Genomic DNA, 14684 nt, shown 5'->3' with positions numbered 1-14684 from the left:
CTGCCGGTCGCGGGCTGGAGCCTGGCTTCAGTTCCCCATAGCAGCGCGAGCCTGGCGGAGCCCACTCGCGGGTGCCGGGCCACAGCCGCCTCACCTGCCAAACGGCCGGCCACTGTCCAATCAGCGGCGGTCGCTCGGCCGCGGCTGCCATGTTCCCCACTCCGCGCTGTCAATCAGTGTGGCAGCGACCAATGGGCTTCAGGGCCGGGGGTCAGGTGACCTTGGGCCAGCCGGCTCCCCATTGGCGCGCGCTGCGCGGCCTCCCGCTCGGTTTATGTGAGAGGAGTGAGTGATTGACTTTATCAGTCCAAGGACATTACTCTGGAGGCGAAGAGGCTTGGACTCGCGCGGCGAGCGGCGCGGACCGAGCCTGCCTCTTTCTCGCTTGCTGGCTGCGAGCTGGCTCTGCTACTTAGTGCAGCCCAGCCCGGAAGCCCGAGTGGAGGGAGCCTCCTGGTCCCGCAGTTCTGCGCTCTTCGGGAGAGGAGGGGTAACCCGGCCAAGATTGCCAAACTCCACCCTCCACTTGTTATTTTGCTTATTTTTCTTTGTGCGCGCCTGTTAGTTTGTTAAACCAGATCTAGTCCCAGAGTCTTTCTCCTCCTTTCTCCCCTCCTCTTCTTCCCCTCTCCTCCCCCCTCCAGCTCCTTCTACTTCCCCTCCTCCCTCCTACTCCTCTGCAGGAGACTCTCGAAGCGAAGGAAAGTTGCAGCCCCTGGTACTGCCTTGGAGGTCTCCCGGCAGTGTCCATCCGCCGCCACCCTTCTCCGACTACGGAACTTCGGAGATCTCTTCCTTCGCCCGCGCCCTCGCTCATTGCAGCCGGATCGCCTGTCCCCAGAACGCCCCACCCATGACGATGCTCCTGGACGGAGGCCCGCAGTTCCCCGGGCTAGGAGTGGGCAGCTTCGGCGCTCCGCGCCACCACGATATGCCCAACCGCGAGCCGGCGGGCATGGGGCTGAATCCCTTCGGGGACTCACCCCACGCCGCTGCTGCCGCTGCCGCCGCCGCCGCCGCCTTCAAGCTGAGCCCCGCTGCGGCTCACGATCTATCTTCTGGCCAGAGCTCAGCGTTCACGCCGCAGGGTTCGGGTTACGCCAACGCCCTGGGCCATCACCACCACCACCACCATCACCACCATCACCACGCCAGCCAGGTGCCCAGCTACGGTGGTGCCGCCTCCGCCGCTTTCAACTCCACGCGCGACTTTCTGTTCCGCCAGCGCGGCTCCGGGTTTGGTGAGGCGGCCTCGGGTGGTGGGCAGCACGGGCTCTTTGCTGGCTCGGCGAGCAGCCTGCACGCTCCAGCTGGCATTCCCGAGCCCCCAAGCTACCTGCTCTTCCCTGGGCTGCATGAGCAGGGCGCCGGGCACCCGTCACCTACCGGGCACGTGGACAACAACCAGGTCCACCTGGGGCTCCGCGGGGAGCTGTTTGGCCGTGCGGACCCGTACCGCCCCGTGGCCAGTCCGCGCACCGACCCGTACACGGCTGGCGCGCAGTTCCCTAACTACAGCCCCATGAACATGAACATGGGAGTGAACGTGGCGACCCACCACGGGCCTGGCGCCTTCTTCCGTTATATGCGGCAGCCCATCAAACAGGAGCTGTCGTGCAAGTGGATTGACGAGGCTCAGCTGAGTCGGCCCAAGAAGAGCTGCGACCGGACCTTCAGCACCATGCACGAGTTGGTGACACATGTCACCATGGAGCATGTGGGGGGCCCGGAGCAGAACAACCATGTCTGCTACTGGGAGGAGTGCCCCCGCGAGGGCAAGTCCTTCAAGGCGAAGTACAAACTGGTCAATCACATTCGAGTGCACACGGGCGAGAAACCTTTCCCATGCCCCTTCCCGGGCTGCGGGAAGATCTTTGCCCGCTCTGAGAACCTCAAGATCCACAAGAGGACCCACACAGGTAAGGTGGAAGGCAGGCAGGCGCGGATTCACTTCGGCACCGCGCCATTGAGCTGACTTTACGCGTTAGGGAGTGGGGTGGTTGCCAAAGAGGGGCGGCGCCCCGCCAGGGCTGTTCGGAAATGAAGCCCCTGTCAGTATCCCTCCATCTCTTGCCCTTCCCGTTCTGCCGCGCTTTTGCCCATTTCTAACTTCCTAGGCAGACGGCTCTGCGGTCTGAGGAACTAATTGGAATCTTCTCGCGCCCAGGAACAAACTGGCGCCGCCTCTTTTTGTCTCCCTCTCTGGGTTACTATGAAGGGACTCCGAAAGTGTTGAGAGCGTATTGCTTACAAGAGACTTAGCTTTCGGCACACATTCGGGAAAGGCAACCATAGAAATGCTAATGAAAGCTAACTTTCGGTTACTTCCGTTCTTTTTTACCTCTTTTTACCCGTGATTGGCACATCTCCTAATTAAGTGACTGATACTTTTGTCAAACTATTTTTATTTGGAGTTCTATGTTCAATTCAGTCCTCTGGGAGGAAAGCTAAAGTAGCAAAGGCACCACAGTTTTGAGGTTTGTTCAGAACATCTTGTAAAACTGGGGGCCCGGGATTTATATAGTTTTCTCTTTTCGTACGTTAAGTACGATGACCCAAGCTTTTTAATACTGGGCTTAGGAAAACCGTTGCATTTGAAAGAGGCAAATTAAAAGGTACAAAGAAGGAACTGAACTGAACGGGGTTGTCCCATTCTCGGTCTATTGTCCCTCCCGGGCTTCGTTATATCGCCGAGGTAGCGGCGGAACGTGGCCGTGCGTTGGGAGCCCTGGGCCAGGTTGTGTGGAACCACAACTTAGGGGAAACTTTGGAGGAGCCAGGGGCTTTCCCATCCTGCGCGAGAACAAAGGGACAGGCAGGTTCTGGGCCGGCCCTGCCCTACCCCCGCCCACCACTCCCCAACCCAGCAGGCTCAACCAGCGCTCTCCATTTTTCTCCAGGGAAAAGAGATGCCACAGCCGCCCCCAGTCGGCGCTCCCTCTCCGGGAAGATCTCCGGGCGCTCTGTCTCCCGCTGCTCAACTCAAGGAAGCTCCATGCCCTGACCATATTTCCCCCACTTTGCGTTTTTGCCTTTTGCAGGTGAGAAACCTTTCAAATGTGAATTTGAAGGCTGTGACAGACGCTTTGCCAACAGCAGCGACCGCAAGAAGCACATGCACGTGCACACCTCCGACAAGCCCTATATCTGCAAAGTGTGCGACAAGTCCTACACACACCCGAGCTCCTTGCGCAAGCACATGAAGGTAATTACCTCTTTATTAGCGGTCGGCGGTTTATAAATACTCGTCCCAACACTGGGCGGCGGAACAGAAGCGCTTGCGCTGCCAACCCGGTGTCCTCCACGTTAAATCCTATTTACTCCAGCGGTGACACCTTGAACGCATTTTGGGGACCCGGAGGGGGGCGGGGGCGAGCACTGTGGGGTGGAGGAGGGAGCGCAGGGAACAATCGGTTGTTTACTGGGAAGCTCTAACCGAGCTCGCCAGGGCTTGAGGTTGCTGTAGCTGTGCCTCTTCCCGGCTCATCCCGCAGTGGGAACCAAGAGTGCCCGCGCCGAACCCGGCGATGGGTGGTTCGTTTGCTCTTCGGCTTCTGATAAAACAATAGGGCCAAGGAGCGCTGTCTGATTCCCACACCTTTCTCTTTACCTGCTTTCCCAAGCCCAAACGGGCTTGGTGAAACCTGGGCCCGGAGTATTTTATAGGCACCAGAGGCTAAGTGCTTATCCCACTCCATCTGCGGAGAAAGCATTTTTGAAGAGACATGAATAAAACAAGAGTGCTTTATTCCTTTTCCATAATGCCAATACTAGGACTGAAACTGTTTTGTTGGCGAACATCTCCGGGTTTTCTAGACATCGGTAATATGGAAATTAAAAACGAACAAAAATCAGCGTTTCACTTTTAAGTGGGTCACTGGGCGGTCTTGCTCTTACAGTGCTCGAATTCTGCTCTTGTTTTTGCTTGCACAATGCCAGTTGGAATTATATTCATTATAATATATACATGTTAATTTTAGGTTCATGAATCTCAAGGGTCAGATTCCTCCCCTGCTGCCAGTTCAGGCTATGAATCTTCCACTCCACCCGCTATAGCTTCTGCAAACAGTAAAGATACCACTAAAACCCCTTCTGCAGTTCAAACTAGCACCAGCCACAACCCTGGACTTCCTCCCAATTTTAACGAATGGTACGTCTGAGGACAAATACAAACACAAACCCTAGAATGGACCAAATGTATTTTTAAAAAACTGAGACCAATCAGATGGAAATGGAGTTTTAAGGCAAGAGGCCATATATAGGGCTGCATCTTGTTCATTGTAATTGTCCAGGAAGGTTTCTGAGTAAGATCCAAAAGTAGCCATTCCCTTTTCTCAGGATTAGGAAATATGTTTTGGCATTTGAAGGATTTCTTTTTTAATATTTTCACTGCTTTTTCCTCCCCTTTCTCTTGCTCTCTGCACACCCCATCCCTAAACTACTTCAGTTCATTTTAACACTTGTCCTATTTCTTGAGAGGAAGTTATAGACGGCTTGGTGGTGGTGATGTTAAACTGATGGAAATTCTTCGCCTTAGTGGTGATTGTTTAAACTCTCACAGTCTTAAACCGTGCCAAAGTCCTGTTATGTCTTGAACTTTTCCTCAGAGCATTACTCTTGTGAATGTATTTTTGTCTAATGGGGTCAAAACTGTTGTTCAGTATTTTTTCAGGCTGAGGATGTGATGTTACTCTACACAGATTGTGACATTTAGTATTCAGTTGCCTTTTGTAATAACTTTTTTTGTAAATACATATCCATTGATGCCATATTTATCGTTGTAATTTAATTATTGCTACAAGTGCCGGGAACTGAACAATATTTATGGATAAATGTTTTCTAACAAATTCTGTACAGCTTTTGATTATAACTGCTTTAGCATTAAATTTTATTGTTTTGAAAGAACAAAATTTACAATTTTTGAACCTCTGACTCCTTTCTCTTGTTTTGTAACAGCCTCCTACAAAGAGGAGACGTGAGCAAATGAGTCTTGTATGTTGGTATTTATAACTCACTCAGATCCCTTTTTTAATTGTTAAATTATTTTTCTATTGCAGTATAGATTCCTTACAGTGTTAGTTTCCATCTGGGAAGACCCTCCTTTCTTTATCTCTAGCTCAGATAGTTGTTTAACTGCGAGTTTAAATGTGTTTGTCCCGAATTTTCAGCATGCAAATCAAATATTACTGATCAATTCAGTTAGTGACCATGACATCTCAATCTTGTACTTCAAAGACTGAAAACCTGGATTTAATCACCCCTGCCCTACATATATAAACATAAGGTAACCTAATGAGTTTTATGTCCCTTAGTTTATTATCTCACATAAAAATGAGCATTGCAGCAGGATGCATGTCTATCGAGAGATCACCCGTATACCTATATATATTTGTATCTATGACTTATCTATCTGCCTATCAAATCTATCTAGCTCTCTATATATTTTAAAAAGTAAGCGTATGTCTGAAACCATGGTGATGAGTAAAGCCAATTGAGCGGTGCTTACTTATGGTTAAAGTGCTTCTTAAAAAAAACATAGTCCATTAACAATTTTGGAAGGCAAAGTCTGAATCGTTTTGCTGTATATAGTTCAATTCATAATTTTCACAATTATTCATAACATTTTTATAGCGGTGTAATAACTGCAGCAGTTCTGAAATGATATGGAAAGAAACACTTGCAAAATATGTATTTTTAAAGTTCACGGTTTGTAGGCAAAGATGTTAAGAGCATTGTTTCCATTAAAATCAATAATAATGAAAAATGGTCGTTTGCTTTGTGATATTAACAATCCACTTAATCTTCAGCGAAGCAACTCATTTGGACAAACAGTTCTTTTACATTTGTTATATGAAAAAGAAACTGATTACTATTTGGGGAGGTTGGAATGTGTAGAGTATTGAGAGACTTTTTATTATTAATTTAGGATGTTCTTTAATATTGAGATCCCAATCTGTACATGAATAACCACCTTGCAAATCAGTAAATAGAATGATGGAGATAACGAATTATAAAGAATTTAGAAACATAATAATAGGCTTAAGTACCTCCTCTTGAAGGGGCAATGCTTCAGGTTTTTTGGTGGCAGTCAATTTGATATTTATTATACGTAAACATTTTGCATTCTAGAATTTTCTTTATTGTTATTTTTGAAGAAATAAAGTCTTGGCACATCTTATTTATGTTATAACATTTTTTTGTTTTTGGTGCCTGATTTTTTTTTCATGTTTAAATAAATCAACCTTAAATTGAAATGCTCAGAGAACCGATGATTAAATTTTGATTACCTTGATACAGTTGAAGCAGGCTATTTTAAGTTATCTACCAATCTTTATCAATAGTTAATTATTGACAGTTTCTAATTGCTAATTGGATACAACTTTTTGTTTGTGGAGAATTGGGTTGGGTTTTTTTTGTTTTTTGTTTTTTGCCCTTTCCACCACCAGTAGACAAGGCAAGGGCCTGCATGCCGGGAACAGAGATTTGGGATGACTTCACAGGTGATGAGCAGGTAACCTGGTCAGTCTACCACTCCTCTCCAAACATTCCAGTCTTGACCTTGACATTCAGGGTGCTAGACCAAATTCCTGTTTCAAGATTTTTCCTTCACTTCAAAACAGTGTTTTAAATGCTCAGGAAGTTTTCAGAAAATGTATATTCATAAGATTGGTTCTAAATGTGTTCCATCTGAAGTCTAAATAGTGTTTTTCTTTTGAAATATTCATTGAACTTCAACAGTTTACTGTTTTCTCCATTAATTCCATTTCTGCCCCAACTTAACCTAACTTTAAATGAGAGTAAATCTGGTTGGTTGCCAGATTCTCTCAGAAACTTGCTACTCCCCCCATTACAATATATTAAATGTCTCATTAGGATACATAGTTTCATCCTTAGGCTTGAACTTATTCTATCATAAAACTTTACAGTAGAGTATTGTGTACTAAGGGAAAATGCCAATTATTAATGATGATAACCAATATGTAAAATGTAAAAGTTTTGTTCCTCTACACGATTTCCTCTAATTTGGTTGTAGTATCATATTTCCGAAATAGTCTATGTCCTCTGCCCTTGTCATTTGCAAAGAAAAGCTTACTCTAGTAGAAAACTTTTAACAGATTTTCTTCCTACAACCTGGATCTGACTCTGGGAGTGCATATTTACATTCTTGAATTTTCATTAAATACCTTAAAGAATAAGTATTCCTTCCCCCACTCCAACAACAACAAAAAAACCCCCTTGCAACCCTAAAGATGGGTCAGCTGGAAACCATGAATGTTAGTTAGGCTCTTAGTGATCTTCTTGCACCTGGTAAGACCTTTGTTAAAAGTCCATTATCTTTTTCAAAATGGGTGGTTTAGCTTAAGATTTCTACCGTTAGGTAGGGGAAGAGGGAAGTGCCTATTTCCACGCAGTCAGGACAGAAGTATGGCCTTCCTCCAGTTTGGAAGGTTAAACATCGGAGTCCAAGCTAAGGAGGGCAGTCAGTCATAGCTACTGCCATCAGGGACCGCCTCTGTTCACAAAGCCTATCAGGAAAGTTGTGTTCAGGACTTCCTCACCCCTGCCCCTTCTCGTCGCCTACTGTCTCCTTGCCTCTTCGCCCCTAGCTCCCTCTCCTTCCTATAAAACCCTTCAAACGAAAAAAGTCTAAGGGTCTCTTTCCACTTAAGTTTCTGAAAGAATCGCCACCGGCGTCCCTGAAAAGCGGTTCCCCGCTTAGCCGATAGGGTTGGTTTTCTCCCAGGCTGTCTGACCCTCCAATCTCTAGTCGTCTTTGCCCCAGCACGAGACTAGTCGTATTGGAAGTAAGGGCTCCTGCTCGGCGTTCTTCAGGCCCCTCGTTGGGGCGCCCAGGTTCTCTGTGCACACGGCAAGTTATCGCAAGTCCCTATCGAAGGGCGGGTGAGGGGGGCGCTTGAGGGGACCTCATTTCCTAGGGTCAATTCTCTTGCGGTCTCGGCCCGCTGACCCTTTGACCTCCACCTACAGGGCCCTTGGCGGCCGTAAGCCGGCGGTCGCCCGGGCTCCGAGGACGCTTCGCGCCCCATCGCCTCCCGGCCTCATTAGGCTGGCGGGCCTGTAAAGCAGGAATCAGCCGCTGCCTAATCCGGACCTGGGGTCAATACGAGCCCAAACAATGGTGAGATCCGAAGGCCACAGCATAGCGCTGGCCGCAAGCTGTGTTCCATTCATTTTCTTAAAGGGGAAAGGAGGGGCGGCGAAGGGGGAGAGGTACTGGTACACCCAAAGGCCGCTCTGGGTTCCCGGGGCTCTTAAGCGAGCGTCCTCTCTGCTGGGCCCTCCGGCCTCTTCGCACTGCTAGGGATTGGAAGGGGTGCGAGGCCTGGTCGGCAGCGCGCACGAGGGGCTGTCCCCGCTCGGGGAACAGACTTTGAAGTGGGTTTTTAGCGCACACAAATGAGAGCCGGGCCAGGGCAGGAGCGGGGACCCGCTGAGAGGAGGAGGCCGGGCCCGAGCCCCAACCCCTCCCCCGCTCCCCGTCGCTCCGGCCTTTTCAAGCCACGGCCGGGGACCCGCCGCCCCCCACCCAATTCCCGCGCCGCGCGCAGGCGCACACTCCTCAGCCGTCGGGTAGGATTTTGCTGCGTGGGGTAGGGGGATTGAAAGCGTCTTTGCAGCACGCCGCGGCCTTGGCTGAGCTAAGAGGGAGGGGAAGAGAGGGATGTGGGAAAGGGGGGTTGGTTTGGGGGCAGCTCTCGAGTCGCGAACATGGCGGCCGGATGCGAACCCCCGCGGAGCGCAGCAAAGCGCGGTCTGCCGAGCTGTTGTGTGATTTAAACTCCCTGGTTATATTCCTCACTTCTGAACGCCTCACGGGAGAATGTAGGTTGTGGCAGCCAAATGCAAAATTGTTTTTTTTTAAAAAAAACGGAAGCAAAGAAGTTCTTCCAGGGCATTCTGGGAGTGGGAAGTTGGCGAGCCTTCTTGAGATTGGGGTTCCCAGGAGACTTGGACCTGAAACCCGCCAGAGACCGACCCACCTTCCCATCCTGAGTTAAAACATTTCCCTCCGACCTTCATGAGCGGGGAATGCCATTTTGACTTATGCCTGAGTCAGAATTCCAGAGCACCTTCCAGTCCCTAAAAATGCCAATGAGTGGACACTTTGTTCTCTTCTAGGACAATGGTGGGGCCTGTGAGGGAGGAACTTAAGGCACCATTTCCAAATGAAATGCCCCAGCTTATCGACCGAGACGTGCCATTTCGAGTTCGAACCAAACACGTTGCTCAGACCCCTGTTTTCTGCATATCTCAATTAAATGTAGGCCTATGAAAAATGGCAGCTTTTGTGTGTGTTCTAAGAACTGGTGGTCTTAGGTTAAGAAAAAAGCCACAATCCCGTAAACTTTAATTCAGCTTTTGCACAACTGCCTTTATGTTGCATGTGAAAGAACTTCTGGTAGCTCTGAGATCTTGAGCTCTTGTTTCCTCTGCAGAAAAATGCTGCGGATTCACCTTCAGAAGTGTCTCTCATAAGAAAAAAAAAACGTGGGATAAAACAGTGTAGTTATTGACTCCTTGGATCCTCTGGTAAAATAAGCAGCACGAATTCTTTCAGGTTGCGTGTTCCTGAAGGCCAACAGCTAAACGAAAAAGCCACTTCGGGGCTGCCCACTGTCAGGAATTTGGGCTCTCGAAGGTATGGGGTAGTTCCTGTGGACCACCTTGGGGAGGACCCCAGGTGGGTGGGCAGGTCATTAGCAAAGCTGGCCCAGATCTGGGGGAAATGTACAAAACAGTGCTTTTATCTGAAGAGAACAATTGATCGGGTTGTCTTTCCTCCTTTTCACTGCACAAAGAAAGAATAAGGCTTTGGAGCAAGAATTTGGAATATGCATTTAAGTTCTCGTGCTTTGCATTGGAAACCTCTGGGCAATTAAAATAAGCATGCTCTGTAGTATTTTCTGTCCTTATATGTGATTCCTTCAAGTCAATGGGGCTGCAGACAGTTTGGAAACTTGTTTTGAAATTGCCACCAAACAGATTTATCTTTCCCTTTGGATGAAGTTTCCTTCTTTGGCTCAGCCATTCCCCTCCATCCCCTCACTGAACTACAGTTTTGACAACCTTGAGAGATAAAAGGAAGTACATGATACTTGCTGTATACTTTATTTTTCATGCTGTAGTTTGAGCTTTTTTTTTCTGGTTAAAGCTCTTGGTACCAAAAATGTGGAAAGTGAAAAGTTAATTGACTTGAAAAGCTTTAGTTAATGGTAACACAGTTTGCCTCTTTAAGAACTACAGAGCCCAGATCGTCTCTTAAGTTGACTTTAAAATCAAGCTAAAGATGCACTGGTCAAATGTCTCCCCTGGATATCTGCGGTGTTCTTTGGGTCATTTGATATGGTAAAACTCTGGTTGATTTTCCTAGGAGTTATATGAAAGGAATTTCTGCAAAACTGGATGAATGATAAATTGGTAGAAATCTTATATTTATTTGAATGACGATTCCAAAGGGCATTGCTTTTCCCACTGAGATTTGGTTTCTATGATAACTATTGAAATATACAGCTTGAAAAACAGTTTGCAGAAAGCATTTAAAGGAGGGAGTGTTCAGAGCATTTGGACTAGTAGTAATTTAACACATGAGCAAAACTTCTTTAGAAAAAACTTTCTTTGAATAATATTCGAGAAACTTCTGTTAAAAAAATCTGTTAAAACTACAAACAATATATTTATTTAAAAATCATCTACCGAAGCATACAATTTTATATATTTTTAATGTGATAACAGTTCAATCTGTTTACAAATCTTTTGAATAGAGAGCAATGTGTACTTTACGTGTAACTATGAAAATAAACTTCACCAGCTTGCAAGTTTATAATGTTTGATCTCTGATAGGGCATATATATTATCTAATGTGTTTTATTAAAATACAACCTATATAAAGACCATTTGAACATAAGGTGTTAAAAATAAAAGATTCCATTGTGTTTTATTATAAACTAGCATTTAAAACAGCATAGCCAGTAAGATTTTTATGAATTTTTTCTAAGTAAATGTAGCCTGTTTTGACCTATCTGCAGTTCACTTTTTGTTTTTTTGCCAGTGTTGTCCTGCTTGGTATCCGGGACAGTCTCTAATTCCTGATGAAGAACTTGATACTGACGTTGGTATGCAGCAGCCAGCCCTCCATAATACTACCTATGCTAAATGCAGGGTTAATGCCGAACCTACTGTGCAAGAAATGATTTACTGATGAGGTTTCCAAAAAAAAAAAAAACCCACACCAATTGATTAATCTGTTACCTTTTGAAGTGATCATTTTAAGAGTAGTAGCTTATTCCCTAGGTATAAAAAAGACTATTTTCTTCTTTTGGTATATTTCATTTTGTGTTGACCAATCATTTGTAAAATGAAAAGCAAAAGAGTCCCCCCCCCACCACATTATAAATTGGAGGATGGAGGTGAAGACTGGTCTAATTCATGACCCAGTGTGTATTATCTCATATCTCATGCATTGTGTTGACCTTGTTGAAAATCTCTTTCAAATATCTGCATTCCACATATAGAACTGAAGTGTTTAAAACTAGAAACATGAATGTTTGTTTTATTAATTTCATATGTTCATGTTCAAAAAGCAATACCCAGGGTCCCTACAACTGTTGTTTGACTTAAATAAAACCATTTAAATTATTTTTTGTGATTATTGTTTTATTACAGTGACAAGTATAGCCCCTAAATAACCTTGATTAACCTGTTGAATTGGGACAATTTGTATTGTATTCACATTGCTCATGATATATAGCTAGGCTTTCAATGAGCAATAAATGGGAATAAACAACCCTCTGAACAAACCCCAATCATTTTGAGCTCACAGTGTTTTCCTGGAGGGACTCAGATCCAGGTGCTGGGGAGGTCAGGGGAAAAATTCAGAGTCAGGGGTTGATTAGGGTATTTAGAAGAGAAGACTGGAGGAAAGAGTTTGGAAGAAAAAGAGCATTTGAACACCACTATTTGGGTAGGAAAGAGAGGGAAAGACAAAGCTGAAAATAACCTTAAAGGAGAAAGGAGGTCCTTTGGAGAGGAGACATTGCAGCATAGCATATTACATGTATATTATTCAGAAGCCTCAAAGAGGTTCTTGGGGCAGACAACTTGCAACCATTGATTAGAACACAGAGAATCGTGGAATATAGGTGTTATTAAAACATGAGTTGTCATTAACTGTAGTGTTAGAGAAGATGAAGACACTTCAGAGAATTTCTTGGAACTCTAGATACTTGATTTCTCATTTTAAATTTAATATCTGTAATCTAATCTAATCTGTGAGTAGCCATCATTCTATTTATTTGACATGATTATGCCATGATGAGGTACTGTAAATTGAAGCCTGATAGAGTATATTGCTATTGGTTCTTTACATCCTGTTTTATTAAAATTTCTGCTAAGTAGACTGATAATACTGTAATTTTTAAGTAGAGGGAAAACTACTCATCTCTCTTTGATTTTCATTGTCCGTTTAGATTGAGAGTAGGAGTACTGACCAGTCAGGAAGGACTATGATTCTTTGATTCTTATCTCCCTAAAACTTGACATTTTTATATCCCCATAATGATGTTGGTAGAATTTTTTGTGTTGTTTTATTTTTAAGAACAAGAACTGCGTTCTTTCAGACAGGCAGTGGAGTATTATAATGGGATTATTTAAAAAGCCTTTGGAAAAGTAAACTACAAAGTTGTGCATGAGTCAGCTGCACTGTGATAATAATACCTCCTAGGGTTATTCTAAGGATTAAACAAGAAAATGTCCATAAAGAGCCTGGCACAGAATTGTCCCTGAACAAATGTTAATTCCCTTCTTTTTCTCTTGCAGGTAGCTTTTTCGTTGTTGCTTTTGGGTAGTTTCTTATTTTTAACGTTTTGGAATACTTTACTAAAAACATATAGTGATTTGTACTTGGGTGCAAACTAATGCAGTTTTTGGAAAATAGATGGAGACTTAAGGGAGTATAAGAAGTACTGCATTTCATAAGCATAATCACTAGATCAGGCATGTGAGCTTATGAACATTGCTATGAATATTTAAACACATAAAATTAAAATGTTATTAAATGTCTGTTCATTATCTTCCAATAAGTACATTTATTCTTAGATAAAAATAAGTTGTGTACTTAAAATCTGAAAACATAATAATTTAATGGTTTACTTTTAATTTGATAAAATTTTACTTTCGTCAATAGCTTGATTATCATCATATTTAAGTTAAATGACAATTTTACAATGTGAAAATTGGAATTAGAATTTAACAAAAAGATTAAATCTTATGGTATCTTTAATTATTCAGTCTCCCCCTACTAAATTTATGTTAGTATTATGCAAGTGTGACTATAGAGTAATGATACTGATTTTCTTTTGAGGCTTGGAAGCTAGCTCTGAAAGCAATTCCGAAAGAGAAATCCCTGAAATGTTTTGACTAATGTCAGCATCCTTGGAATAAGCTTGTGGACTCCCTAGATGATGGCCTCACTTAGGATAAAAAAGAAAAAAAAAGAAAAAAAAACAGCCACCAGTCTTATTAGTTTACAACCATACTTTTGGTTTTATTATGTTTTAAAAGGATATCTTGATTATTTTATGTTAATAAAACTAAGGCTTGACTGAAAGTGTAGGAATGTTGAATGTATTTTTTCTCAGTTATAGATCTATTTATGCAGTGAAACAAACCAAAAAACAACACACTAAGCTCTTCCCAGATGAACTGTCTGAGTGGGAAGTATTTCTTTCCCACTGATTTTGGGGACTTGGAGCTTCTCAGAGAGTCTGTACTATTAAATGATAATGGCTTTTGTACAGAGGGCTGGGAGACTTCATCGTTCCTTTCTTCACTGGTGATCACCTTTGTTTATCTCTTTTTTCCTGACCCTGCCCTGTTAAATGGCGGCGGCGGGGAGAGCGGGGGGGGGAGTTGGCCATTTCAAACTTAAATTTTGATTATTGGTTGTTTGTTACCGAGTAGGAGCAAGGTTATATTTAAATGACCAGTTTCAAAACTGATGTCTAGTGCAGTGCTACAGTGCCTCCCATGGCCAGATCCTCTTACAGATGAACTCACTCTATAGTCCTAAGGATCAAGTCAGTCAGCAGAGTCTTTTCCCATAGAACAGGGATAGGGATGCAGGGTGGGGGCAGAAAAACAAAGCTGTAGATTCTTAGAGAAGTGTTCCTGCTCCTGTTGCCTTGTATTGTACTTTCCTTATGGGGAAAAAGTCTTTTAAAAAAATCAAGTCATCAGAAACTTCGTTAGCAAAATGAGAAAAAATGTTGTTGCCAAAAATTCCCTCTGTAAATGGGCCAGAGTCAATAATAGAAGGCTAATTGTGGTACAGATAAATAAACGCATTTTAATATCTTGATATAAATCCAGTGCATAAAAATTGTTTACAAATGATTCTCTAATGTTACCCAACCAGAACTTACACAGAAAAGTTCCACTCATATTTTTTGCAGTTAATCACTGACAGAGTAAGCAATTGGTTGGGCAGCTAATAAAATTTCTTTGGCGACTTCACTATTCTTTACAAAAAATATTTAGCCATGGTATCTACTGACATGTGACGTCTTATTGGTTGTGGCGATAACATAAACAGGTGTTTCGTTAACTTCTGACCACTGACACATTAAATGAAGACATTCAGTTTAGCAACATCAGTGATTTCAATT

At 44.1% G+C, this 14684-nt stretch overlaps 1 protein-coding gene across 2 annotated transcripts; it reads left to right on the top strand.

The window, feature by feature from the left end:
* Positions 1 to 301: 301 nt before the first annotated feature.
* Positions 302 to 11658, top strand: ZIC3 (Zic family zinc finger 3). 2 transcript variants are annotated; one of them, XM_039874655.1, is made up of 3 exons: positions 302 to 1919; positions 3042 to 3205; positions 11072 to 11658. In XM_039874655.1, the coding sequence occupies exons 1-3, from the start codon at positions 854 to 856 to the stop codon at positions 11219 to 11221; spliced, it is 1380 nt and encodes a 459-aa protein (XP_039730589.1). In that variant the 5' UTR covers positions 302 to 853; the 3' UTR covers positions 11222 to 11658. The 2 variants fall into 2 exon arrangements, with proteins under 2 accessions (XP_039730589.1, XP_039730586.1); XM_039874652.1 differs by lacking the exon at positions 11072 to 11658 and adding an exon at positions 3981 to 4921.
* Positions 11659 to 14684: the final 3026 nt, after the last annotated feature.

The sequence above is a fragment of the Pteropus medius genome, unplaced genomic scaffold, assembly GCF_902729225.1.
Source record: "Pteropus medius unplaced genomic scaffold, Ma_sr-lr_union100, whole genome shotgun sequence".
NCBI lineage: Eukaryota > Metazoa > Chordata > Mammalia > Chiroptera > Pteropodidae > Pteropus > Pteropus medius.
The sequence above is the reverse complement of the archived record's forward strand: the minus strand, read 5'-3'. Positions and strand labels throughout refer to the sequence as shown.

Excerpts from the sequence above, each read along its gene's own strand:
- ZIC3 (XM_039874652.1), top strand. The coding sequence starts at position 854 with ATGACGATGCTCCTGGACGGAGGCCCGCAGTTCCCCGGGCTAGGAGTG. Across the intron at positions 1,920-3,041 it reads CCACAAGAGGACCCACACAG|GTGAGAAACCTTTCAAATGT; the intron begins GTAAGGTGGAAG and ends TGCCTTTTGCAG. Across the intron at positions 3,206-3,980 it reads CCTTGCGCAAGCACATGAAG|GTTCATGAATCTCAAGGGTC; the intron begins GTAATTACCTCT and ends TGTTAATTTTAG.